We start from the raw sequence: 25985 nt of genomic DNA on the forward strand, positions 1-25985 counted from the left end.
ATAGCCTTTTTACCCCCGACGAAAACGAGACAGTAACTAATAAAAACAAGTGCACATGGACAAAACTAAAACTAAATTAATTGACAATTTAGTCAACAAATAAAAAGAGACGAAAATGTTTGACAGAGACTTTTATCCAATCAGACATAATTTCATCATGTATAAAATAGAGGCAAGTAACTAAGGCATATATCCAATCACAGCTACTTTGGCTGTGTGGAAAGGTGAGATGAGATATGGGGGAGATCCAGTCACAACTGCTTTTGCTGCATAAAGAGAGCACTGCGTGGTGGGGTAAGTTGAAGAGAGATCCAATCAGTTAAATAAATTTACTGTAAATTTCATCAACTAAAACTAGACTAAAACTAAAACAATTTAAATGACTAAATTATGACTAAAAGATATTTTTGGCAAAAGACTATAACTAAAACTAAATTTAAAAGTGCTGTCAAAATTAACACTGCTGAGCAATGATATTTATAAACTGCAAACGATCCCAGAAGACAAACACATCAGGTACAAAATAACTTGTGCTTGTGTCTTGAAGCCCCTTGTCGTCAACAATGTCGATGGTCTGCAGTCTCTGGCGTCCCATTAGCGATCTTATTAGTTATCTTAGATGTTGTCGTTTTGGGGACAAATCTCGGTCAGCTGGGCTGCGCCGGTGTAGCTTGACGTTATGGCTTGATCCTGTGTTGTTGTTAGCATCTTTGCTAACATTAGCAATGATACGTTTTGCCCGGAGGTGGTACTTCAGACTCGTGCATTGGGGTAAAGACAGTTCATCACTGCGGTATGTACACACAACTTTTGTTTCATCTGGACTTTTATTAGGCAGTTTTTTTTTATGGAAATTTGCTGTGAAGCAGACCTGGGTCTGTCTCCTCACTCATCCCTGCTGACTGCGTTTGACCCACCTGTAACCTTTTCACCCCAGGGATGTAAACATCCGCGCAGGAGGACTACGGGAGGAAGTTGTGGTCACACTGAGTCATATGTTAAAACTGCATTATTTATTTTTTTTTTTTTACGCGTTAAGTTTTCCAGAATAATCACGAGCGTTAACGTGTTAATATTAACAGGCATAATAACATTAGATGGTCCTGGGTGATGTGGGTCCCCAGGAAGTGGAAAGAGTCCACAGTGGAAACTGAGGAGCCACAGAGGGCGATGGGGGCGTCAATCATAAAATTCAAAGAGGTGTTGCACTTTGGCCATTTTATGTCCAGAGTTGCTGTAGAGCATTGTGGTTAGAATGGCAGCCATGGACACTCACAATTATAATGTGCTTTTGTGATCACAAGATAGCAGACAAAGTGTCCATGAATGAGGCTAACAGGTCAAGGTTCAGCAAAATTAGAGTAATGGTGCAGGGAACCCAAAATGTAATGGGAAGTAGGAGGTTAGAGTTGTATCCTCATAAACTTATAGGGTCTTCTCTAGCTTTGAAAAAAAAAGGTTGGGGAAAAAAAAGACAAACTCAAGAGTTTAAGCAAAGCTGTTCAGAAACCATGTTTGAATTCAAAGATGGTATAATCCAGCGTTACACACAACTAGAAAAAAACAAGCGTCAAGAAATGAGTGTGCTTTTTTATTGCTACTTAGCACTGTTTCCTTTTGAAAAGAATAAATATCCACTGTCTACTTTCATAAGTTAGACAGTACTGCTTTAACTCAAGTTAAAAACCCATTACAGCCATCTACCTGCCAGCTTCTCCCTGTCCAGTATTTGAGTTAAAAAAAAAAAAAAAAAAAAAAGGTGGGCAGTGAGCCATTTCCAAAGGTCACTGGACCTGATTTTGCTCAAAAGCTGTTAAACATTGACTAGACCTCCTCCCTATGGTCCCAAATGTTTCCCTAAAAAAACTGCCCCACCACCTCCACACCAGAGCTCTGTCCTCTTGCCCGGCAGCCAGAGCCAAAGATAAGATGTAGGGCACTTAGCCTGGCAGCAGCATGGGAGCCCTGCCGCCTGGAGGCCTGAATAATTCAGTGCCTGAGATAAATTCACTGCTTATAGAGACATGGAAAAGAGACAGAACTTTATATTATCTACACTAAAATTCATGTGCATATTTTATTTCCTCGTTGAATTTGTGAGAGAGAAACAAAACTGGTAACACCCTCAACCTTGTCTTTTTTAAAGTCTGAATAAAGAGCTAAAGTAAACACACATACGTGCAACTGGAGTCAATATTTGCACCGAGTCCATGTCCTGCACTGTCAACCACATCTTTCAGACAGGTTTAACACCCTGAAGTTATCCTGTGACCTTGTGTGTGTGTGCTGACAGCAGTGGGTGGGGTGGTACAGGGTTTCTTTCCCACTGCATGTAAATGTTCTCTCATCCCTGTCAACACTCGGAAAGTCAATCCTCCCTCCGGCACGGCCAAGTGACACCAGCGGCTTCCATGTGTCAGTCAGAAGGCTTGTTTAATCTTTTCCTTGCTTTTGTCCTGAGACAGTCAGAAAACAATCATTTAGTGAAATAATAGCTAAAGAAATCAGATTTTTACTTTTCTTTTAGCTAATGTTAGGGTTCAACCATTAGCATTATGGAATTTCTTTGAAATGTTGTAACAATAGTATCCAATGAAACGCACTCATCATCCTCCCCACCTGTGAAACAAGCTTCTGGAAAACGTGAGGTCCGCTACAACCATGAGCTCAAAAAGTTAAGGCTAAAAACATCTCTGTTTATTTTTATCTTTTTCCTGCTTCGCTATTAACATTTTACTTTCAAATTTGAAGAAAATATTGTCAACAGACAGACAGAGCTAGCTACTGCCAATACACTGCTAATGAGCAGGAGGAACCACTGTAGCTAAACCAACATGGCGGATCTCTTACAAAGCATTGACGCATGATGACACAATGGAATTTTCCTGTATGTTTCAATGTTATTAATCTGCAATTAATTGGCAAAAACTAAGCAGGAAAGGAATAGAAAAACGTTTCTATTTTGAAATGAAACACTACTAAATTATTACTTCATGAAAGGTACAGCTTAGCTAACAGATTTATTATCTAGCCAACTATTTAGGCATGTAGCTTGTTGTTATATTGCGTTATATACATATATACATACAGTTATATGATATCCTACTTTTATGGATGCACCTGTATATAAAGCTAGCCAGCCAACTAACCATTTTGTATTGTGCAAGTGGCGTATGAAATATGTTATCCTGTCTCCTAGCAGATTTTGCCTTTTTGACATTTTTTTGGTACTGATGAATCAAGAACGAGATGAGTGCATTTATATGTGAATAAACTGTCATTACCCATATTAAAACAACCTGCCTTGAGCTTCCAACCCTGACAATGACTCAGAGGAAAATGACCACTAAGTAATTATTGTCAGTGCTCTCTTTAAGGCTTGAAACTTGTGCATCCGTTTTACAATTATGTCTTTGATGCAGTGAAGAATCAGGTCAAGAGGAAACAAAAAGCCAAGAGTTGTTAATCCTCGGTGTTGCACATCCAGCACAAAAACACCTCCATCTCCGCCTCATCTCCATTATCTGGAAATAATATAATAGAGAGCCTGAGGTCGTCAGGACTACCTCCTCGAGATGAAGAAGACAAATCATCTTTTCATTACAGCAGAGATGGGAGAAGGAAATGAGAAAGAGCAGAATATGAAGACGGATGTTTCCATCTGTTGAGGGAGGAGAGGGTTAGCCTGCAGGTCAGTGGACGCTGGCTTTTATCACTATAATGTACTCATGTTTCACAGTCTACACTGTGATTAAAAGACAACAGTACAGTCAAGCATTTATGGTATGATATGTATTAGTCATATTTATTTACTTTTTTCATTACACAACAATAAAAGCAAACTCCCATGTTATTACTTATAAAACAGTGTTTTTAAAAAATGAGGCACTATATGACATTCACAAGTTGACACAAAAAAGTCTAAAATGACCCAAATATCTGAGAAAAATACATATTTGATGAATATGTCTTTACTAAAAAGATACTCGAAAGCTTAGTCACTCACATAAGATAGTTTATGAAAAAATCAAATCAGCTAAGGCCGAGGTATAGTGACTTCATTAAGTTGTTTAAGTGCCCAAAACAGGAGTCTTACGTTTCCCTTAATTCTTAAGAAGCTTCTCAGTCTTATAAACCACTAAATTTCAAACCTTTTAAATCATGATATGGCTTCAGATTGATGGTAAAGGGTTCATGTACATTCATTTAAGACTTCTTTAATGTTAAACTAGATAGGTTTATACGCTGATGATATTCAGATGTGATGTTTAAAGCAGCAAAGGGGCAAAGATAAACAATACAAGTAGATTTACAGGTTTGGATTTTCTGACACGTGCAAAATGAAAATACGAAGACTAGGTTGTGTTGTTTTTAAATTAATAACACTGTCGCTTTAAGGGACAAACACTGAGTGAACCGTATGTTTAAAATCTTTTGGAATGCCTTATTCTCTTCTTCTTAGGAGGTCAGATTTGAAGAAACTGGTCTGAAACGTGTGCCGCTATAATGCTGACATGTTCACGTCACAACAGGATATTGAGCTTGTCGAGAGCATTGACGCAGTCTACTTCCTGGTTCTGTGACCACTTAATCAGGTTGTTCCTGCTTCCTGGTTGGGAATGACAACCTAATATTTAATCTCAGACAAGCTGAGCAGGTTTTCTTGGGTGTTTTTTATCACTTAACTGGTTGATGAAACTCTCTTATGTACACACAACATAGTTCAGCAGCATCAAACAGTTGCCTTGCCTTAATGAGCTAAAGCAAGGCACTTTATACGTGTAATATAGGAGGAAAATGGAATGATATCCCCCTGCTTGTAAATACCTGGCCTGTGTGACTGTGCGTGTCACTTTTGCCACTGTCACCCTCATCAGCAGCACTTTGAGCTCACTCGGCGCTGGAACACGGAGGGATGTCTCTTTTTCTCCTCCTGTGCTGATGTTTGAATGTTTGTGTTTGGGTTTATATTAGTGTCAATATGTTTTCTTTGTCCTGTTTTTGTAAAACCTGCAAAACAAAATTGTTGTTTTATCATTGAGACATAAAAAGGGCAAAAGCACATGCACGTAACTGCTTATAAAGTGAAAAATTACCTTGATTTCTATCGTTTCTCTTTGTCTGAGTCTTCTGTCTGCTCCTGCTGAGAATGAAAAGTGAAAAGTCAACATGTGAGCCAACAGTGAAATTAAACAAAAATGGATGTTGTAAGTGTTCCAAATCTGAAAATAGGTTTTATGTATGTAATTGGTACATCTTTGAATCATGAGGTTAATCTCTCTCCACCCTAAAACCAAGCTCTGATCTCTGAAATGACCTAGCCACATTTATAAAAGCTGCTCTTGATTCTTTGGACTCAGTGTAAACAAGAATGTTTGTACCTGATAGCCTTTTAAGCTTTTTGTTTGATTTGAAATTGGGTCATTTTATTGCCTTCATCACAGGTCAACATATCAACCTTGTCTAGTGTGCAACAAAGTTCATAAACTTAGAAAGTACCTCAAGTTTTTTAAGGGTTCAAGTTTGATGTTGTGGGGGGGGGGGGGGCAAGCTTTATAAAGCTTATAATTATCTATAGAGGCCATGTTATCTCCAGTAGGGCGGTAGTAAGTTAGTAGTGCCAATGCAAAGCAATTCTTATGCCTGGTCTTTTGGGAATAAAAAAAATACAAAAGAAATGTGTTCTAGGATCTTGGCTTTTCGATTTACTATTAAAACAAGTGTTGCACTGTGACATCAGTGTGATCTGACACCATGACTTACAGGTTGGAGACAGCTTTGAAGGCTGTAATATTTTAAACACAATGTTTATTACTAGTATACATAAAAAAAATGTGCAGGAGTGCATGTACAAAATGACTCACTGAAATACAGTGATACTCAGTAAATTCGACAGCACCTGTTCCTGTCAGAAGTTGCAGTTTAGTTTAGATAAGATAAGATAAGATAAGATAATTTTTCATTAAGCACACATCAGGGGAATTTTGGTCATTACAACAGCTCAATAAGAGACAGACAGGAACTAGAAATATTTAACAAAAGTAGAAATAAAATGTGCCAACAATACAAAAATACAATACAACCAAATTTGCAATAAAAATAATGATAATATTTACATGGTAACAAGTGTACACCTTCGCATGTGGAAGGAAAAGACCAGATTATAACACACACAGTGTGTATGATATTGATGTCTACATTAGTTATTTTCCAGATTAACAATTCTGCTCAACTTTCCAAAGAAGTCTTAACAGCCTGCAATGGTTGCAGTGCAACACAGTAGGTGATCTGTTTTTGTCCTGTCACGTCTTTCCTCCCAGTCGCTCATGGTGAGAATGGCAAGGAACAAGGAAAGATGGAGATGATGAGGCATCAGGAGAATCTGACAGGAATATTTTCTTGATTTTCTTTTCCTTTTCTCAATCAACAGAGTTTGTTAGCTTGTCTTACAGTGGAGGTGGTTGTGCATTATTAATATGCACATCCATTATTCAATTAAGTTGTGCTCCAACTTGTGTGTAAATCAAGGCAAAAATAAAATAGTTGGCTAAATACTCTCCCATAGAGCTGGAGGATTATGGCAAAACTCAAAATCATGTTTAATTGAACTTTTTTTTTTTAAACTCAATTACTACTAAATGATTATCCTATCCCATCAGTGACTTGATTTTTTTCCTTGGGCTAATGGATGTTTAATTTTATTTCCATAATAAAATATTGCCAGTCTATTAACTATTTTAAAAGATCTTCAAAAGTGCACCAGATTGCATCTAATTCAGGCTCTCATTATAAAATATATATGAAACTAATCTTCATCAGAGAAGTGTGCTTTGTTAGCTTTGTGTAGCAGAAAAATGCTCAAGAGTTTAATCATCAAAGACAATAAACTCTCATATCTGATGAATGACAACCATTAAACACAAATGTATTTAACATCGTGTGTTGGCAGAGAGCAGCCTAATGAGGGATACAGAGTGAAGACACTCAGGATACTGACCTGCTGAGACTCTGACGTGGTCCGGCTCTTTGGCTCCGCCTCGACAGGAGAAGTAGGAACGCTGCCGTTAGAGTCTGATATCAGCAGAGTCCGCCTCTCCCTTGTTGGTTTTTCAATCTTTGTCACCCTGAACCTAAGGGAGAAATTAAAAACAGGAGAGATTTTGAAATAAAAGAAAGGCAGAAAAGAGAGTTCCGGTTTACTGCAGTGTGAAAATTAATACACCAAGGACAGCCATTACTGTTCAATGCTTTTAAGAAACTTTTCAAAAAGGAACCAAGAGGGAATTATTTTTCTAGGTCAATAAAAGAGAACATGTTAGCCCATGCTCTTGCTTCTTCTTTTTTTAATAGCCTACATACAAACAGAAAACTATCCTTAAATGAGTGCAGTTGTGACTCAGTGGGTATCAGCCTCACTCTGGCTCTCACCTGTAGTTTACACCTCTCATTCACCCCTGCATGCACGCTCACACTCCAGCAGCTTTAATTAAATCAGCAAATGAATATTCGTATCCAGGTCATGTTGACCCTGTGAGTACACGTCCATTCATCTAGGCCTGAAAATGAAAGCAGCCTCTCTGCATCCCAATCAGCTCACGGTGGGATGTTAGGAAAGAGGAGGGGGATCCCTGCATGACAGAGACGAGGCTGTGCATGTTCACAGGTTGACTGATGGGCTGAGGATGTCTTCTTTAATTTTAAGATCAGAGTCATGTCATATAATGGCAGCATGCAGCTTTTTAAGGTCAAATGCTGGTTGCAATTCAAATTAAAGCTTTTTTGGCAACAGCTATGCGGAGTTAATATTTATGTCTATATTGTTTCCAGTTTAGAGAGGCAGTTTGCTATTCTTCTGCCGGATTCAGAGCACCTTTAGATGCTTTGAAAGAGGATGAAGTGTGCCATTCTTTTACTTGATTCAGAGTAACTTTTCAACTCTTTAAACAACCCAAAATTCACCATTATTGCTCACTATTCTGCTGGATTCAGAGAACCTTTTTAATGTTTTGAGGAAACTAGAAGCAAGATGTTTGTCCACTAGTTTTTGTAACCTTTAAAATACTTGAAGCCTTTTACATGGACTGAAAAGTGTCAAATTTCACTCATAAAAGATGATGGATTTAGTCATTCTTCTACTGGATTTGAAGGTAAATGAGTTTGCCATTCTCCTAGTAGATTCTGAGTACCTTTGTCACTTTTTGTTGGATTCAGAGATGGCCAAGATATGGAGAACTTGCCAGTTTTGTTGGACTTTCCTTTGGGGCATCTTTAAGATTTAGGTTTAGGTAGTTTTTTTGTATGACAGACCTCTGTCTTATGAAAAACCAAGCCGAATTTCAGTCTTAAAAAAAACTCTTTGAAATCATGAAAAATGTGGCAGCAAAATCTGCTCTAGGATCATTAGGGCGTGTCGGTTGAACAAATCGAAGCCACACCCACTCATGACAAATAAGATCGACTCAAATTTTTAAAATTGCTTCTGCTCAGAGCACAGCTTCCTGGCTATGCCAGAGCAGGGAGACAAAACTTAGGGATTAAATTTACTGTTTTCTGGCACAGATCTTTCCATTATGTCCTGTAGTCCACTGTGGCTGATAGACTTGGGAAAATTACCTTACAACGAACAAAAACACAGCATGTAACATCAGCTAACAACAGACTGTACTGAGATGAACTGCTCGGTAATTTTATATCACTGAAGCGTTGGAGCGGACGGGGTAGAGACCGGTGATGTCATTGGCTCCTATATTTCCCTCCTATATGTTTTCAAAAATTATTTTGGAGGACTTCTGCCTTTTATAATGGAAGCCCATTTCCGCCAATTAAAAAAGAAAAATGTGGAAGTATGACAATTTAAAAAGGAAAAAAAAAGAATCCTAAGTCATAATTATGAGATTAAAAAGTCAATATTATGAAATTGAGGTTTTCACTTTTATCATAATTTGGACTTTATATCACATAGTTTTGACTTTTTATGTCATAATGATTACTTTTTATCTCATAATTTTGACTTTATCACATAATTTTGACTTTTAAACTCATAGTTTTGACCTTTTATCTCTGCTGTACTTTCACTTTTTTTCCTTTTTTATTTGGCAGAAATGGTCTTCCATATTTTATTGATCATACCACTGAGATAAATTAGAAAGTGGGGGAAGACATGCACCAAATATCACCAGGACTGAGAATCTATCATGGCACCAGTGCATGGAGGTAGAGTCTGCTCTACTAACAGAGCTAAACCGGCGCCCTTGGCTGAGTGTTTTAACATACAAACTACTATCTTTAGTTGAAGCTAGTAAACTTTAATGTTCATTAGGTTTAATATGCAACAATTAAGTTTCTTTCTTTTTTTTTACTTTTACTCAAATGCTAGGTCTCATTTACCAATCACCACTTCAGCACACATAAAAGTATTTTCTGTCTACACAGAAATTATTCTTTCAGGCTTTTTTTATTGTTAAAACCAACATATATATGATCCATTTTTCAATCTAATCTAATCCATACCATATAATATGTTTTAATAATTGCAAAATAAAAGATGACATAAAGATGACAAAACATTTGCAGATGTGTTAAAGGCCTTTACTTCTAGCCTGAAATGTTATTATTAGGGATTATTTTGATGAGCATCTTTCTTTTGACAGCAGGCTCTGTTAAACTGTCAAAATCAAAAGAGTGACTTGCTACTGAAATACTATTCCAGACTCTTTAAATATATATTATAAACATAGTTTATATATATTTGTATAAATAACAATGAGGTATTTTTCACCACCAATGCTGTGCAAATGTAACTAAAGGCTAGTCCTGTCGACGCCAATCTCAAATATTGGCAGATTAAAGCCTGTTGTTTAAAGATAATAAAGAAGGTATAGAAAAGGTCAGTATAGTTCATGGTTTGTGGTTCTCTATGCAACAAACAGCTGTAAACATCTGCCAAAGAAAACCAGCTACTCTGCAGAGAGCTGTCAGGTATCGCCCTGTCTTTGTTGTGTGTGAACCTCTTCTTTTTGTGTAATTATTAATAGAAATGTTTGGTTCTTAAACACGAGTTAACCACTGAAGCTTTGCATAAAAATTCATAGCACTAACCCAGCAGCCTCTACTTTCCCAGGCCTGGATTTTCAGGGTCACTAGTTTGGTGTCAAAGTGCAGAGAAACCTTAGTCTGTGTAATTAAATGTTGATTTTTCTTCTACAACAGTGATTGTTTTGAGTTAATGTTTACATGATGTGTGTTGACTTTTTTCATCAACAGGTAGAACTCCTTCCTTAAAACTCACACACACAGTCACACACACCTGCCCACCTGCCCACGGCCAGCACCGTCACCTCCCCATGGTGGCTGCGGCGCTGCTCGGCCTTGCGTGCCGACGGCCTCCTCATCAGCGGCCATTTCTTCTGGCTGCAGCGCGTGCAGATGTTCTTCTGACCCCCCAGGCCGCCGATGGTGTGCAGGTGGTTGCAGGTGTGTTTGGCGGCTCCCGGAGGAGCGCCTGGTGATACGGGAGTCATCGGTGGAGTCGGGGTGCCGGGGGAAGTTGGAGTTAATGGAGGACTGAAAACAGAGAGGGAGATATTAGTGCTTAAACATTACACCCTCTTGTAATACATAGTACAGTATAATTAATTATGATGTAAATTTTTGATCATGATTACTCCTGAATGCCTTTTCTGGCAGAAAAATTATGCTACCAAGGAAAAAAAGGAAGAAAGCAATATTTAATGGGTCAACAGAATAAAAGAAGCCCCGAAAATGAAACATAAAAAAGCTGTCCAAAGACGACAAACATGCCGTATCCTTACACGTCTTGCAGTGTGTATCTCCAAAGTGTGTTTCTTTTTTTAGATGCAGTATGTGTGAATGATTTATAACCCAGGAGAGCATCTCTTCACACTGTTTACACACACAGGTGGAGTAAACAGAGTCTCTGCTCCCTCACATAAACATTTAATAAACAATGTGCATGTGCTGCTGCCTGCCTGTCAAGGGACAAACGGCATTAATGAGTTACAGTATGCCTTTTTAATGTGTGTCTTCAGTGCTGAGGAGCCAAACTGAGCAGAGAGATGCTAAGATAAAATATATGGACACCTGGCATGGGATTGTTAAAGAGTGATAGCATTTGAGTTCTGCATTAAGAGTCTGCCCTCTTCTGTTGGGGCTTTTTATTACACTTAAGTGGTTGACAGCAGCATCAGACCGCATTAAGATATTAGTCCAAATCCTTCGGCAAGATGTATTTTTTTATTTAAAAATCAGATATTTCTGCCCAACCCCAAATACAAAAAGCTGGGATGCTGTGTAAAATGTAAAAAAAAAAAACATGATGAATTGATTTGCAGATCTCATAAACCCATATCATAGTCACAAAAGAACAGAATTCTGTTTTTATTTACCTTTTACACAGTGCTCCAACTATTTTAGAGCTTTGGTTATATGAAAAGCCATTATTTAATACAAGATAGCTGCAGCTGAAAACTTTCAGTCCTTTAAAATTCTGCCTCCCCACACTGTTACTACCATTGTTAAAACATGAAGGCAGACACCTAAGATACCGTTTACCCTGATTTAAGTTTATTCTCTGCTTCAAATTTGCCTGAAAGAACAGGGGTCGTCTTACTTTCACCGTCTGGAACTTTGAATGCCGATATTCATTCACAACAACAGAAACGGCCACCTTTCTGTAAATGTACTGCTAAAAGGGCTTTCAAGGTCACATTTGCAGCCCTGTATGGAAGTTAAAAGACACAGTACTCTGTGACAACACCACGGTTCATCCATCAGGAGGGAAGCTTGGATCAGAGGGAGGATAAGATCACAACAATAAAAATCCTCTGTCAGCGGGATCAGCTGCCTGAAGTTTGTCCTCACTCTTGTGATCGTTGATGCAACTCTCTTTAACAGGCTTCTCGCTTGGCCTTAAGTAGACCTGGAAGCAGTGGTTGTGGAGCCACAGCCCCGAGATGAGCTGAACTCTCCCAAATCCTGTCTTGGCCTGAGGATTTCATGAACCCATACCCACCAATCTCCTTTGCTGCTCTCTTCCTCCTTGGCAGAGGAAATGCCGGTGTTTTCCTTTGACAAGCGGATAGATCCACTGTGCATCCAAAAATATAAAGAAAATATCTACTTTTACTACTAGCTACTTAGCTACTTCCTCATACTTCCTCCACTATCTATCCCCATTGTCTAACTTTTTATTGAACATAAATGTCTAACCTCATTCTACTGTATGATGATGTAACATTAGAATGAGGCGGGGCATTGCTAACTTGTCTTGCCAATCAATTAAACCACAAAAATTTGGACTGGTAGTTTGTGTGGTTTGTGATAAATTCACTCAATAGCTTGTGAAAACTGTGGACAGGGTCTTTGCCACCTGGAATTTTTAACAAAGTAATTTTTATGTAGAGTTTTAAATGTTAAGAAATGTAATTTCCAGTTTCTGAGTTGTTAAAAAAATAGTATGTTCAACTCAGGCTGCAAGCAGAACTGAGGGCTGTGTCACAACAGTGAATGTGTAGCAATAGTTTGGTGTTTGCAACCCCTGCAGAACAGCAGAGAAACCAAGTAAATCCTTTCAGAACAGTCACAGAATCAAAAATAATTAGCATGTTACACTTTGTATATGAGATAATACTGGCTGCCAACATTAGGTGGCAGTATGACAAAGCAACAAGAGAGTTGCACCAACTTCCTGTAAAACTGGCGAGTCATTGAAATGCTCGCCATCGCTAGTGAAGTGTCCATTAATGAAACATGTAGTGGTGAAATATTAAGGACTTCAGTTCAAAATTTGAGGTTAATAGTTTCAGCACGGTAAGAGGAATGAAAAAAGGCCAAGTTGTGTGAATTCCTGTCGGCAGTAGGAGGCGCTATAATGAGATCCAATCCAATCTGCTTCAATCCAAGCCATTCTGGACGGTCATACTGGTGATGGAAAAGTAAACCAGCACGGCTTGTTTGGATTGGCAAAGCCTAAAGTGATAGTGGAAACGCCCTATGTATGTCAAACCCTGTGACTGACTGAAACTAGGTGTACCCGCTTCCTGCCCAATGATAGGTGCTACATATCATAACATGTTCTTGTGAATCAAATATAAACCAAACTTTCTTTAACACTCAAAGTGTTGGTTGGTGGGTGCTATATTAGGGAAATTCAAGTTAGAATGAGCCAGCATTTCTAAAAGGTGACCACCACAAATGGGCCTCAACAACAGGCTTCAGAAACCAATGAGACTGAGACTATGTCCATGTTTTATACAGTCTATAATCAGACAGTGGGAACCTTATCCAACTAGAAAAGGACATTACTGTAATGCCATTTCGAGTGAACCATCAGTTCCAACAAAACCCAAGCAACTTTCTAGATTTTTCTCCTCAAATGTGTCTTTGTCCTGTAAAAAACAATAATTCTGGAATTCCTTTTTAGGTATTTAAAGTTACTGTACAAATAATGTGTTTTTACAGGGAGTGGTAACAACCTTATGACAAATGTTCAAGTAAACATTGCATGTGAACCACTAGGGTAAACAATCAGAGTATTTGCATGTGTGATGCATAAATTTGCCCTTGTTTTTTTTATGTATATACACTGTAAAAGGTGCCTTTTCTGGTGTATAGTGGGGTGTTTTCTGATGAGCAGAGGAATCAAGCATGAGCGAGAATGACAGGGGGAAAAACCGACATGGCAAAGGGGAGATGAAGTGATGTAGCCGCATCTGTGGACAAAGGGAAAGGGGAATGAAGGATGGAGGGATGGAGAAGAGGTGGAGGCTGGAGGAGTACTGACGTGGAGAGCAGCACTGAGGCGAGTTAAGTACCAAATCTGGAGGGAGAGATAGTGAGGCCTGGCCACACTACAGTCACTCTCCATCCGTCTCTCTCTCTCTCTCTTTTTTCCCTCACTCTCTTTTCTTTCTTTCTTTCCTTTCTCCCTGCCTGTCTGTCTCCCCTCTTTAAGTGTCCCATAAATTACCCCCCCAATACCCCTCTTCTCCCGCGACTCCACCTTCTCTAAGTGATCCACTGGCAGACTGCCCAACCTGGCTTGAAACTGAGAGAGAGAGAGAGAAAGAAGACAGATAGGCAACAAAACGAGCAAAAAGTGAAGGGAATCTGGTGAGAAATATGTGAAAAAAGAGATTTGGAGGGAGAACTGAGGGAGCTGAACACATGAAAGCGACGCGGGGGGAAATGTGTGCGTTTGCAGATTTTACAGCACACCCAGTGTGACTGAGCAGAAAACCTCAAAACCTAATCTTTAATACACTCCTTCCATTTATCCACACAGTTTTCTCCCAACAAAAGAGAACATTTTCCTGCCTTTATCTCCCCCTTCTTTTCCTCCCTGAACAATATGTCGCTGGGACAAAAAAGATGACAGGAGGAGAGAGAGATGGAAAAACATACGCCGCTAACTCGATTTGCTCACACTCATCTTCTGTCACAGGCATCTCCTCCTCCAATCTGTCTATCCGCCCGATTCAATCTTCCTTTTATCTCACAGCAAAGCAAAGACGCCTAATCTTAGCTTGTACTATTGGCTGCTGGTCTAATGGTGAAGGCTTGTTTTAAAGAAGTTTGCTTTCAAATGTTTTTGTAAAAATGTAAAAAAAAAATACACCTACATTAGTTTAAAGGGTAAAAGATATTTTAGCAAAATATCCTGGATAGCACTGCAGCTAGCTTTTACCTATTAGCTATTACTGTTAGCTTAGCAGTTGTTACTCCTTTTACATATTTTTTGAGCACATGGTACATATTTATAACAAACACAATACTACATGTGGTTCTAGTCAGTGGTTTAATAATGAAAATAAAAAGACTTAAAGTCATAACTGAGCATTACCTAGCTAACATGCCAATTCAGCTACTGTTAGCTCAACAAGTTGGTTGGACAAACTCAAACAGAACTGGCACAAAAAGAGTCTTAATTTGTCCATCTGTCAATGAGCATAATACACTTCGTATATGACATAGTACTGGCTGTCAGCAGTAGGTGGCAGTATGACAAAGCATGATGCTGAATTTTGGCTGTGATCTGGGAAGGACTGATAATCATGTAAAATTAAAAGAAGATCGGACATTTTATGTAACGGTGCTATTGTCTTATCACAGTAGGTGGCGCTACAACAAAAACTATAAAAAGAACATTTGATCATAGTTCAGTCAGACATTTCTTATGAGAGTAACAGTGACTTCCTGTCAAATGGAGAGAAATAGGAATTCTTGCAGTCACTGAGGCGTCCGTCATTGGAACATCTCTGTTTCATATATCAAGGCCTTTATTCAGGTCTTTAAATCTAAGCTTGATAGTTCAACTTAGTAAGAGAAATAAAGAAATTGCCCATTTGTGTCATTTCCTGTTGCCTGAATTTCTTTTTCCTGTGGCACTTGAACCCATCATGATGACCTTTAATTTACCTAAGTGTAGGTTCTCCATCCACGTCGAGCAGTAGTGGAGAACACCCCCTAGAGGGCAGGAAATTATTTCTACATAGAGAAATGCTACTAAAAGGCCCATGTTTTGTGTTGTTAACGACTATGTCAAGCTTTCAAAGTGAAAAAATATCAACCTTCTTAACTTTTAAACTACTTCTGTGTCCTGAAAGTAGTGAAATATTTTGGCCAAAAAAAAAAAAAAGTTTTAAAAAACTCACGGAGAAACAGCAGGCAGGAATTAAAAAGCTTATGTCTAAGGCCTGGACGAGCAGTTTCACACAACACTCATGAATGGTCCGTTTTCACAAAGCAGTCCGGTTTGTTTCAACACAGTTTGTCACAGTTTAGCACATTAAACTCTGATCTTACCCATGTTTTGCCAGCCGATGAGGCAACCTGTCTCTTTAAGAGATCTGGATCATTTGGCTCAGAAGTAGAGCTGGTTGTTTGGCTCTCAAACGATACTTCGATTGGTCATGTTTTTTTATTTTGTGTGGATTAAATAACGACAAAGGATGGTGGAAAGGAAACTGTTACTCAAACGGGAGCTAGCTACAGTGGCTAATGTTAAAAAGCTGTTTTGTAGCACAGGCTTGTTAGCGAACAACACATCATACTCACTTTCCCCACAAAGTTGATAGTATATCTCCCTTTCAATGCAAACATATTTATAACAAAATGAGGATATGTGTTATGTGTCAATGTGGCTCAGCTAGCCTCTTAGCTCAATACGAGACTACTCAGCTGGTTAGACATTGCTAGATGCTTGGAGGTACTTAATGTATGTAGACATTTTTGGTGATGAATGCAGCGAACTGCATTGCTAAAATTCCTCCATTCTCATTCTTTCCTTATGGCTGCCTCCCACTTCTTGTGTTTTTAAACACTAAATGCTTTATGTGTGTCATGATTGTTTGATGCTCTTATATGGTCCTTCAATTTGACTGTATTGTAGGAGTAGTATGGTGCCAGAATTTTCTTGGGGATCACTTAAGTTCTAGCTTATCTTAAAGAAAAGTCATTCCAGTGTTCTTCTGGCTCTGACATCAATAAGTAAACATGCAAACATCTCTGCTCCACATGCCGCAAAAACCCCACAGTACACTAAAGTGGAGCACAGTGGCATTTTGAATGTCCCCAGCTGCTTGCTCTCAATCAAACCTGCCAATCTGGAGGAGTATCAGAAAAAAAATGTGGCCTAATTGCCTTTAGAGTTGATCTACAGTGGATACTCTGGTTGCGGTCTGCTCCGACACCAGCAAGCTTTCACAAAGCTTATGCTGCCATCTTCTGGTTGAAGAGGGGACACTCACCCGTCAGAGTCGATGCTGTTTTCATGAACCATGGCTTTCAGGGCGTCTGAGTTTGCTGAAAAACGAGGGAGAGAGAAAGAAAGTTAAACACTTTTGCAGATACGGGAAGGGAGCAGAGGGAGGGAGAGATAAATGTAGTGTTGGGAATTAGCGACGGGAAACGCTTCAGTGACTTCAAAAGCACAGGGCTTATTGGGAGATAACGGATTAACTCCTAACACAATTAAACAGCGAATCACACACACAAAACAACCTCAGAGAAAAAAAACCCTCCAGAATATGACTCAGAAATTATAAAGGTCATGAATTTTGCACGGGGAGATGAAGTCAGACATCAACATTGAGACGTACATTTACATAATTTCCTCCAAGAGACAGATTTCCCCAAGGCTTAAGCCTAATACATTCACTGTTGGCACAAAAGCATGCAGAAACGGGAGTTTGTGCATACCTTTAGGAAAAAAGGGGGAGACACAGCGATGACTCAAACAGGAGTTTCATGTTAGGATTTTATCCAAATATGCAAGGACATCTGACTAATTCTGTCCTCTTTATAATCCCCCTGTATCATCATCAGACACCACAGGGGGGTTTAACAGAAACACCCTGATGATTGTTTCTTATTATTTTAGTCTTTAAGTATAATGAACTTGCTTTTGTGTTAGTCATCTTTTCTCAACAGCACTGCCCTAGGAGGACTGTGGTTTCATTAATGTACAATGGTTCTTAAAAAAAGCTAGAAAAGGCTACACCAGTTCAACAACTTAAGTACCAATTATTTAAAATAAAGTTCTGCTACACAACTGTCAGTCACACTTGAGCTAACCAAACCCAACCAAGAAAAGTAGCTATGCTTTTAAGGGTTTTGGCATCCTTCTGTTGGGGTACCTCCTTATATCTGGAACAAACTCCCAGAAAACATCAGGTCTGCTGAGAGTTTGAGTTCTTTTAATCAAGGTTGAAGACACACCTGTTCACTGCTGCCTTTGACTAAAAAACGTTTTACCTTTTTAATTTTCCATTTTTGTTCGAACTCTGCACTGTAGCTTTTACTTTAATATCTGTTTTTATCTTTATTGATTTTTTTTGCTGTTTTAAAAAAAACTTTCTATGTGTGTTTTTATCTTTTTTGGATTTTATCATTGTGTTTCTTTTTCCCTTTGTCAATGTATTTTAATGACCTGTGTGAAGCACTTTGAATTGCCTTGTTCCTGAAATGTGCTATACAAATAAACTTGCCTTGCCTTGCCTTACCAAGCATACCTATAGTTCCCAGGGATTGATCTAAAATGTCATCACATCCTGTGTGACAAATTAAAACTCTGCCAAACCAAACAGGTCTTCTGAGATGCTACCCATTTCTGGTGCTTTTCTTTTTTTACATCCAAGCAGTGCAGTGAAGAAAGAAGGGTTAATTAGCTGCGCTACAGTGAGTCTATGGTGAAAGATCTGGCAAATGGTGGGCAGCTGCATTACAGCTTGAGCACAAACTTCAACCATTATTCAGGTACACTGGGTAAAAGAAAGGTACTAATTGTTTAACCGACTAGTATCAATGGTGCCGACTCACGCAAGTGACGAAGTTTAACTATTTACAGTGCCTATAAAAAGTATTCACACCTTGGATGTTTTACCATTTTATTGATTTTATGAATAAATCATGGTCAATGTAACTTTTTTTCCGACAAAAAAATTACAAAATGCGCTTTAAAGTCAAAGTGAAAACAGACTTCTCCAGAGTAATGTCAATCAACTAAAAATATGCAAGGTAAATTAAGTGACTGCATAAATACTCAATGCCTTCAAGTCAGTATTAACTAGATGTTGACAGGTCTCAATCAGGCTTGCACATCTGGACACTGCAGCTTTACTCCATTCTTCTTTGCAAAACTGCTCAAGCTCTGTCAGATTGCACAGGGATTTTGCGTGAACAGCATCTTCAAGTCCAGCCACAAATTCTCTTTTGGATTCAGGTCCAGGCTTTTACTCAGCCACTTCAGAACATTCACCTTGATGTCTTTAAACCATTTCTGTGCAGCTTTCACTTTATACTTTGGGTCATTGTCTTGCTGGAAAAAAAATCTCCCAAGCCAAAGTTCTCTTGTAGGATTTTCATATAAACTGCCACATTCATTTCACCCTCTACCTTTAAAGCCTTCCAGGGCCAGCTGCTGAGAAGCATCCCCACATCATGATGCTGCCACCACCGAGCTTCACAGTAGGGATGGTGTGTTCTTGGTGATGTGCAGTGTTTGGTGTCTGCCAAATATGTATTGTGTCTTGTCTGATGGACAGAAAGCACCATTTTGGTCTCATCAGACCAAAGACATTTCTACCACTTGACCATGGAGTCTCCTACATGCTTTAAGGTGAACTCTAGTCAGTCTCTCTCACTAGTCTCCTGCAGCGTCACTCAGTTTGTGAGGATGACCTGATCTAGGAAGATTTTCAAATGTGCCATCCTTACATTTCTTGATGATGGATTTAATTAGAATCCGGGGGATGTCCAGTGCCTTGGAAAGCTTTTGCTGTAAGACTTATTCTTTTCAATATACCTTTTCTCTGAGTTGTTTGGAGTGTCCTTTTGTCTTCATGGTGTAATGGTTGCCAGGAATACTGATTAACTGGCAGCTAGGCCTTCGAGAGACAGCTCTCTTTATACTACAATCACTTGAGACACATTCACTGCACCCAGGTGATCCCCATTTCATTACCTGTGAGACTACTAGCACCAGTGGGCTGCATATTTGTTGAACTGGGTGAGTTACTTTAAAGGGGCTGAATATTTATGCAAATCACTAATTTAACCTTACATACTTTTATTCAATAGACATAACTTTGTAGACATCTGTTTTCCTTTTGACATAAAGAGGGTTTTCTTGCCAAAAAAGCAAAATTATATTGACCATGACTGAAAACTAGACTGAAGTATACTTTAAATCACTTTTTTCCAAGGGGTTTCAGCCTTGAAAACACAATAAAATGTGGTATTAATGCAAAGTAAACCAATAATCAACACCAGACACCAATTACATCTTCTTTTGAATGTCAGAAACATCTGTCAGGACAATAAAAACTTGTCTGAGGACGAGTAAGGCTGTCAGCTGAATGTTTTACTTTAAAACTATCTCTAGATGGCAGTATTTTCTCAGTTTTAAAGAACACTTCTCCCACTCTGGTTTTCTGTTTGTTTCAACATAGTCTGATACTGGTCTGGTAGAGACGTTTTGTATTAGAGCACCAAAATCAGTGCGAGGACCCTATTGAAATTGAAGAAATTTGTATTCGTATTATTATCATTTTCATTATTCTGCGCTTTGAATTGCCAGCAAGTGAGATCATAAAGGAAAAGGGACATTTTGGCTTTTTTTTTGTCAATTTATGGGTGTCATATTTGAATCATACGCCCTAAAACTAATTCTCAATTATTTCTTTAAAAAAAAAAAGGAAATACATCTTAGAGAAGCCTGGAAATACAGTGCATTCAGAAAGTATTCAGACCCCCTTAAATTTTGTCAGTTTTGTTACGTTGTAGCCTGATGCTACAGTTGAAAAATATATGTATATTCTCATTACTCTACATCATTACAAAGTGAAAACAGATTTTTAAAAATGTTTGCAAATTTATCAAAAATAAAAAACTAAAATATCGCATTGACAAAAACACATGAAATTTTGCTCAGGTTCCTTCCATTTCTCCTGATCTTTGCTAAGATGTTTCTACACCTTTAACTGAGTCCACCTGTGGTAAATCAACTTGATTGGGCAGGATTTGGAAAGGCACACACCCCTCTATTACTTATGCCATTGTAATATTTTAGTTTATTTATTTATTTATTTATCTTTCTTTTTTTTTTTTAAATTGTTGAGAAATAACAAGACAGAGGAGTGATACTCAAGTAGTACATGAGGGACGGTGAGAGATGAAGAGCGGGAGAAAAAGAAAAATACATTTTTAAAAGTATACATATCAATATATATAAATGATGTTGAAACAGAATAATTAAAATGTATATAAAATGATAATAATAATAATAATACAAACTAAATAATAAATAAATAAAAATACAATAAGAGGGACACATAGTTGAGACAGCAATGCAGACTACTGGAGGCCTATAGCAGAGATTTTCAGAAGGACAGTTGTTGTAAAATTAGAGTGTCAGTTGGTCAGTTTTTTATTTTTAATAAATTTATAAAAAGAAAAAAATCCAAAAATCTGTTTTCACTTTGTCATGATGGGGTCCTGAGTGTAGATTAATGATGATATAAATGACTTTTATGGACTTCAGCATCAGACTGCAACATTAACAAAAGTGAAGGGGGTTTGAATACTTTATGAGGACACTGTAGTTTATTCATACTTTTTCTGGGTTTAATATTATAAAATGAAACACTGTCTTCTTTGAGACAGCAGAACTGAAACAGTCATTTTCCTATAAGGTTGTGTATTTTTAGAGTAGGAATCTTAAACCACACCATGTCACCACTGACCCTGTGAGGGTGACTCACAGCTCCAACTCGACAAACATTGATTCTACAGAGGTACAGATGAGTCAGCTTCAAGTTTTACTTACTCTTCATGGAAAATAGATCATCACCATTCATGTTCTGATTACAAACTGGAATGTTGCTAAAACTGCCTTTTAGTACTCCCTCTTAATAACCTCTAACAGTAATAACTTCTTGTAGCATGAAATGTAGTCATTAGTAGTCTTTAAAGTACCATATTAATAAAAAAATGTCAATTTTACTAAAAAGTTCTCTTAAATATAACAAATGTGTGATGTTATACTGTGATTGATCATTATTATTACTACAGAAAGTTATTTTTATTCAGTTAATAAATAAACAGTTCTCTGAAACTACTGCATCAGTGTTTTTAAGCTATTTTAAAAATGTCTCAGAGAACTGTACAAGGAGAAGAGGTGCTATGAGACATTATAATTAATGACAACACTTTCTACAGCAAACAAGAAACTAAAAAGCAGTCCAATGGAAAAGCAGGATGGAAAAAGTGTGATAATATGCTACTATTGTGATGCTGTATCATTAAAGAGAAAGCAATTAAATGTAAAAAAAAAAAAAAAAAAATGTCATCTATTTTACTTAACAATATTATCGGCATAATTTGGGTATCAGCGCCTATTAGCTATAAAAGCTAATTAACAGATATGAAAATTGTTGCTGATATTGACAACTGATACTGGGCCAATATTCACAGGCGACAGGCAGAACCCACAGACCTACGATCATCCTCATTCCTTCAATTTAGAACTGTGTTTTAAGAACTGAAGTTTTGGGTCTGAGTATCAGTATTAATATCAGTATATTTGCTAGAATTAATCTGTAAATATCAGCATATGAATATTGTCAAAAATTCAATACTGTGCATCTCTCGTATCTTTAATTGATGCATGGTTCACACAGCCAGGCCTTAATTGTCCAAATGAAGAGTCGAGGGAAATTTGACAGGGGTCGGCCCAATCCCAGTCTCCACCTTAATGCCGAAACTCTAAGTTGGCTATAAACAGACAAAAGCTTTTTCAATTGTGCTGTAATAACCAAAAAGGAAAAACTTACAATTTTCACATTAACTTGTTCTGATTACAATCATGATTGCTTTGATTGAATTTATTTCCCCTTCAAGCATCACTGTATACTGCTCCAATAGAGTCTGTGTTTGTTTACATTTAGAGGAAGGCTGGATGGTCACGTTCTTCACGTCAACAAGTTTGCAATTAACTCTGGGTACATCCCACAGGACAGTCTGTGGATTCTTATGGATTCACGGAAAGAGCATAATTTTCCCTTTGAGAAATCCACACCTAACCCCACCAAGCACAACCACCACACACTCAATGATTTTTCAGTCGGACCACATTAAGAACTCACACACTTACTGAAAACATGCCTCAGAGTCTGTGAGTCGGAGTGTGGAGTTTGAGAGTCAGCCATAGAAGTTGGGATGACACAAAGGTATGAAACAAATCAAGGTTTTGGCCTCTTTTTTTCTATACTTAAAGAGTAGCTAACCCCATAAACAAATTTTATTCAGCAACAAAAACCTTTCTATATGAACTTTTTTAAAATCTTTTTCTAAGATTTATTTTTGGCCTTTTTGCCTTTATTGGATAGGACAGTGGATAGAGTCGGAAACAGGGAAGAGAGCGGGGAGAGACATGCAGGAAATAGTGCCACGGGACAGATTCAAACCCGGGTCACCTGCGTATATGGCATGCGTCTTAACCACTTGACTACCGGCGCATCTCTATATGAATATTAAGTAGTGTTGCTATACAGTTCAGGTCCAAATCTGCTCATAATATTGGGATAGACATGTGCATAGCTATTGCCCTCTACAGGCTAAAAACAGGCTATGGCAACTGAATTTTTGCACTGGCTGATCTGGATGTAGGTGATAAATTGGAATAATATTCAGTTCCTCTGGCTGGCATTGTCTACAATTCAGGGACATCTCCCATCCTTTCCTGCCCCTCCATGTCCTCAGCACTGGGTATCTCAGCACTTACTTCATGTGGTTTAAACTGATGCTGATTTGTTGAAATTCCAGGATAAATGCACTTCAGTCTCAGGGGGTTAGTTACCCTTCAAGTGTGTCTTAACCGTAGGTAGAAACTCTGGGTGGCTTGGTCTTTGAACCACTGTTATTTCTATACTTGTGCCTCTTAAAATAAATGACATGAAGAGTTCAGTTTTTCCTAAATAGTGTGGCAAACAGTACAAACTTACAGTTGAATTTCTACTGAATGACTCTGGGAATGTCTTGTACTTTATGTTCTTTAAAAAATCTCCTGCCTTAAAACAATGCAGTTTTTGGATCTGTATTTTTCCTGTAGGGTCTCTCACCTCAGCAGAAATAAAGAAGCATAACCATTGTGTATTTGGGAAAAAATTATTAGAAATACTATAACTTAAAAACAACTGTGGAAAACATAACGTTAACAACGTAGAGTAAAGCTGCAGTCATTACAGAGAGTCATTAAATCATCATCAGTTTGTCCTGAAGTTGAACTTCCATAAAATCCTGTTTCCCACATTAACAGACTCTCACATCTGCTGCTACAATTAAACTCACGTTTCCTTCCTGTATGGCCTTACAGTAACAATGAAGCCGTCAACACTCTAACAGACCCAGCTTTAATCACTTCTATGGAAAGAGGTTTATCAAAAGGAAAGCTTCTCTACCATAAAGACTTTCAGAGGACTATTCTATCTGAAGCTCCTGAAAAAAGCAAAAATTCAGAAATATAAAAAGATACACACAACACAATGTGCAACTGATAGTTAACTTTCAAAATCCCTGATAAAGTCTGCATTTTTGGTTGTTTGTTGAACACTTACCTTCATTTTTCATGATATAGCGAACGATCTGTCCAACTGTGTCGTTGTTGTCACTGAAGGTGTCGTTAATGTCTGCAAGACAAAAAAGACACAGCTGATTTAATACCATAAAAAAAAGTCTAACTTCAGTAGATTAAGACGCCTTGAGATGTAATCCTATACAGATAGAGTTGCAAAGTGGTCACATTACGGCTGCTTCATGTTACAACATGGTATGATAGCAAATCAACTAACAACAAAAATGGAGGGTAAACTTCAAACCAAATAGTATGCTTTTGAAACTGAAGAAACCGAACAAACAAATACATAACCGAGCCAAATAAGTCAAATATTCAATTCGAATCCTGGTTCATTTTAACTTTATTGTTGGTCAGTTCCTACCTCATACTTCAGCAGGATATTTAACCCTAATATTGGATTATTCAAACCAGGAGCAAGCGGTGTGTTGCCTCATGAATCCTACCTCACAGGTAATAACTTCTAATTTTTTCATTCTGTAAAGCTTTCATACAAAATGCAGATTGAGTTAATTGGTGCTTGTTGGTTATTTTTGCTGCTAATTATCATGTAACTTTTTATAATCCCCATAAAGGGGACTTGCACAACTTGATGTGCAAAATGAAAATAGATCAAATTTAAGGCCAATAATTGTCTTAAAGCACACAGAACAGTCACAGAGTTACTCTGATGGCCATCAACAGTCACAGAGTTACTCTGATGGCCAATCAACAGTCACAGAGTTACTCTGATGACCAATCAACAGTCACAGAGTTACTCTGATGACCAATCAACAGTCACAGAGTTACTCTGATGACCAATCAACAGTCACAGTTACTCTGATGGCTGCTCAACAGTCACAGTGTCAGAAAATAAACTTTCATTAAAAAAGTACCTTAGCCCTACTTTATGTAAGTAATATTCACAGTCTCTAACTGCTTTACTGTATCTCAAATACTGTCAGAAAGCTCCCTTTTGTAAATGCCTCAGCTCACATTCATATTTGCACTAACTAATCCACTCACCGTACTTCAAATTTAGTCTATTTACCATAATCAAATGCTGTGAGTAATTAATCCATTCACATTTACTCGAATACTGCAAGAAGACTTTCTGTGGTAAAATGCCTCACCTCATTTTTACATTGCACTTTTCAACTATCTTAAATCGTCTTATGTAACTCATGTAAATCAGCCAACATCCTTGCATGTTTTATACTCCTGAGCATGTCTAGTCAGCATTCTTGCACCCTTTGCACATCTTCCTTGCACCCTTTGCACATCAGACTTGTATATCCCAGAATAAATACCTACAAGAGCTTACACATATCTATATCTCTTTTTTTTATACTTTTCTGGTTGTGTTTATTTTTGTATTTAATGTTTAATTCCTGTACCTTGACAGCGAGGCTAACCGGGGTAAAATACCGTATTGTGAAAGCATACTTGGCCAATAAAGCTGATTCTGAGATCCTTTGGAATTGCTCCGGGGATGTGGTCTATAGGGATAAAACAGCTGATAACACCCCTTACACACTTCCCACACCCCTGTGAGGCACTTCCTACAGCTTCTTGTTCACTCCTTTATTTTTGTCCTCTTTGCAGATGAAGACAAAACCTTCTTATATTTTTAATGGGCTGATTTTATACAGTGATCTATCAGTATAAAAGTGAAAGAGAGCACCTCATGATGTAGAAAAGCCTCTGACAGATACCAAAAGAGAAAGAGAGGAAACCTGATCATTGTGAAACAAGAGAAGCATGTATCAACTGAATGAGTGAGCTCACACGAACACACAAGCAATGTTTGATTTTTTTTTCTGCTCTTTTGTCTCCACATATGAGAGAGAGAGAGAAG

General features: G+C 38.0%; 1 protein-coding gene across 3 annotated transcripts in view; it reads right to left on the reverse strand.

The window, feature by feature from the left end:
* Positions 1 to 3784: 3784 nt before the first annotated feature.
* Positions 3785 to 25985, reverse strand: part of rell1 (RELT like 1) — a 41089-nt gene continuing 18888 nt past the window's right edge. Inside the window, exons 3-8 of one of the 3 annotated variants that reach the window (XM_041780008.1) lie at positions 24132 to 24203; positions 16767 to 16821; positions 10315 to 10563; positions 6998 to 7130; positions 5097 to 5140; positions 3785 to 5010 (exon numbers count right to left, since the gene is read on the reverse strand). In XM_041780008.1, the coding sequence (XP_041635942.1) occupies positions 5105 to 5140; positions 6998 to 7130; positions 10315 to 10563; positions 16767 to 16821; positions 24132 to 24203 (545 nt within the window). In that variant the 3' untranslated portion in view covers positions 3785 to 5010; positions 5097 to 5104. Of the gene's footprint in view, positions 5011 to 5096; positions 5144 to 6997; positions 7131 to 10306; positions 10564 to 16766; positions 16822 to 24131; positions 24204 to 25985 lie in introns of those variants that run through there. The other 2 variants (XM_041780007.1, XR_005991490.1) reach the window with 2 other exon arrangements.

Source organism: Cheilinus undulatus, linkage group 22 (assembly GCF_018320785.1).
Source record: "Cheilinus undulatus linkage group 22, ASM1832078v1, whole genome shotgun sequence".
NCBI classification, from domain to species: Eukaryota; Metazoa; Chordata; class Actinopteri; order Labriformes; family Labridae; genus Cheilinus; species Cheilinus undulatus.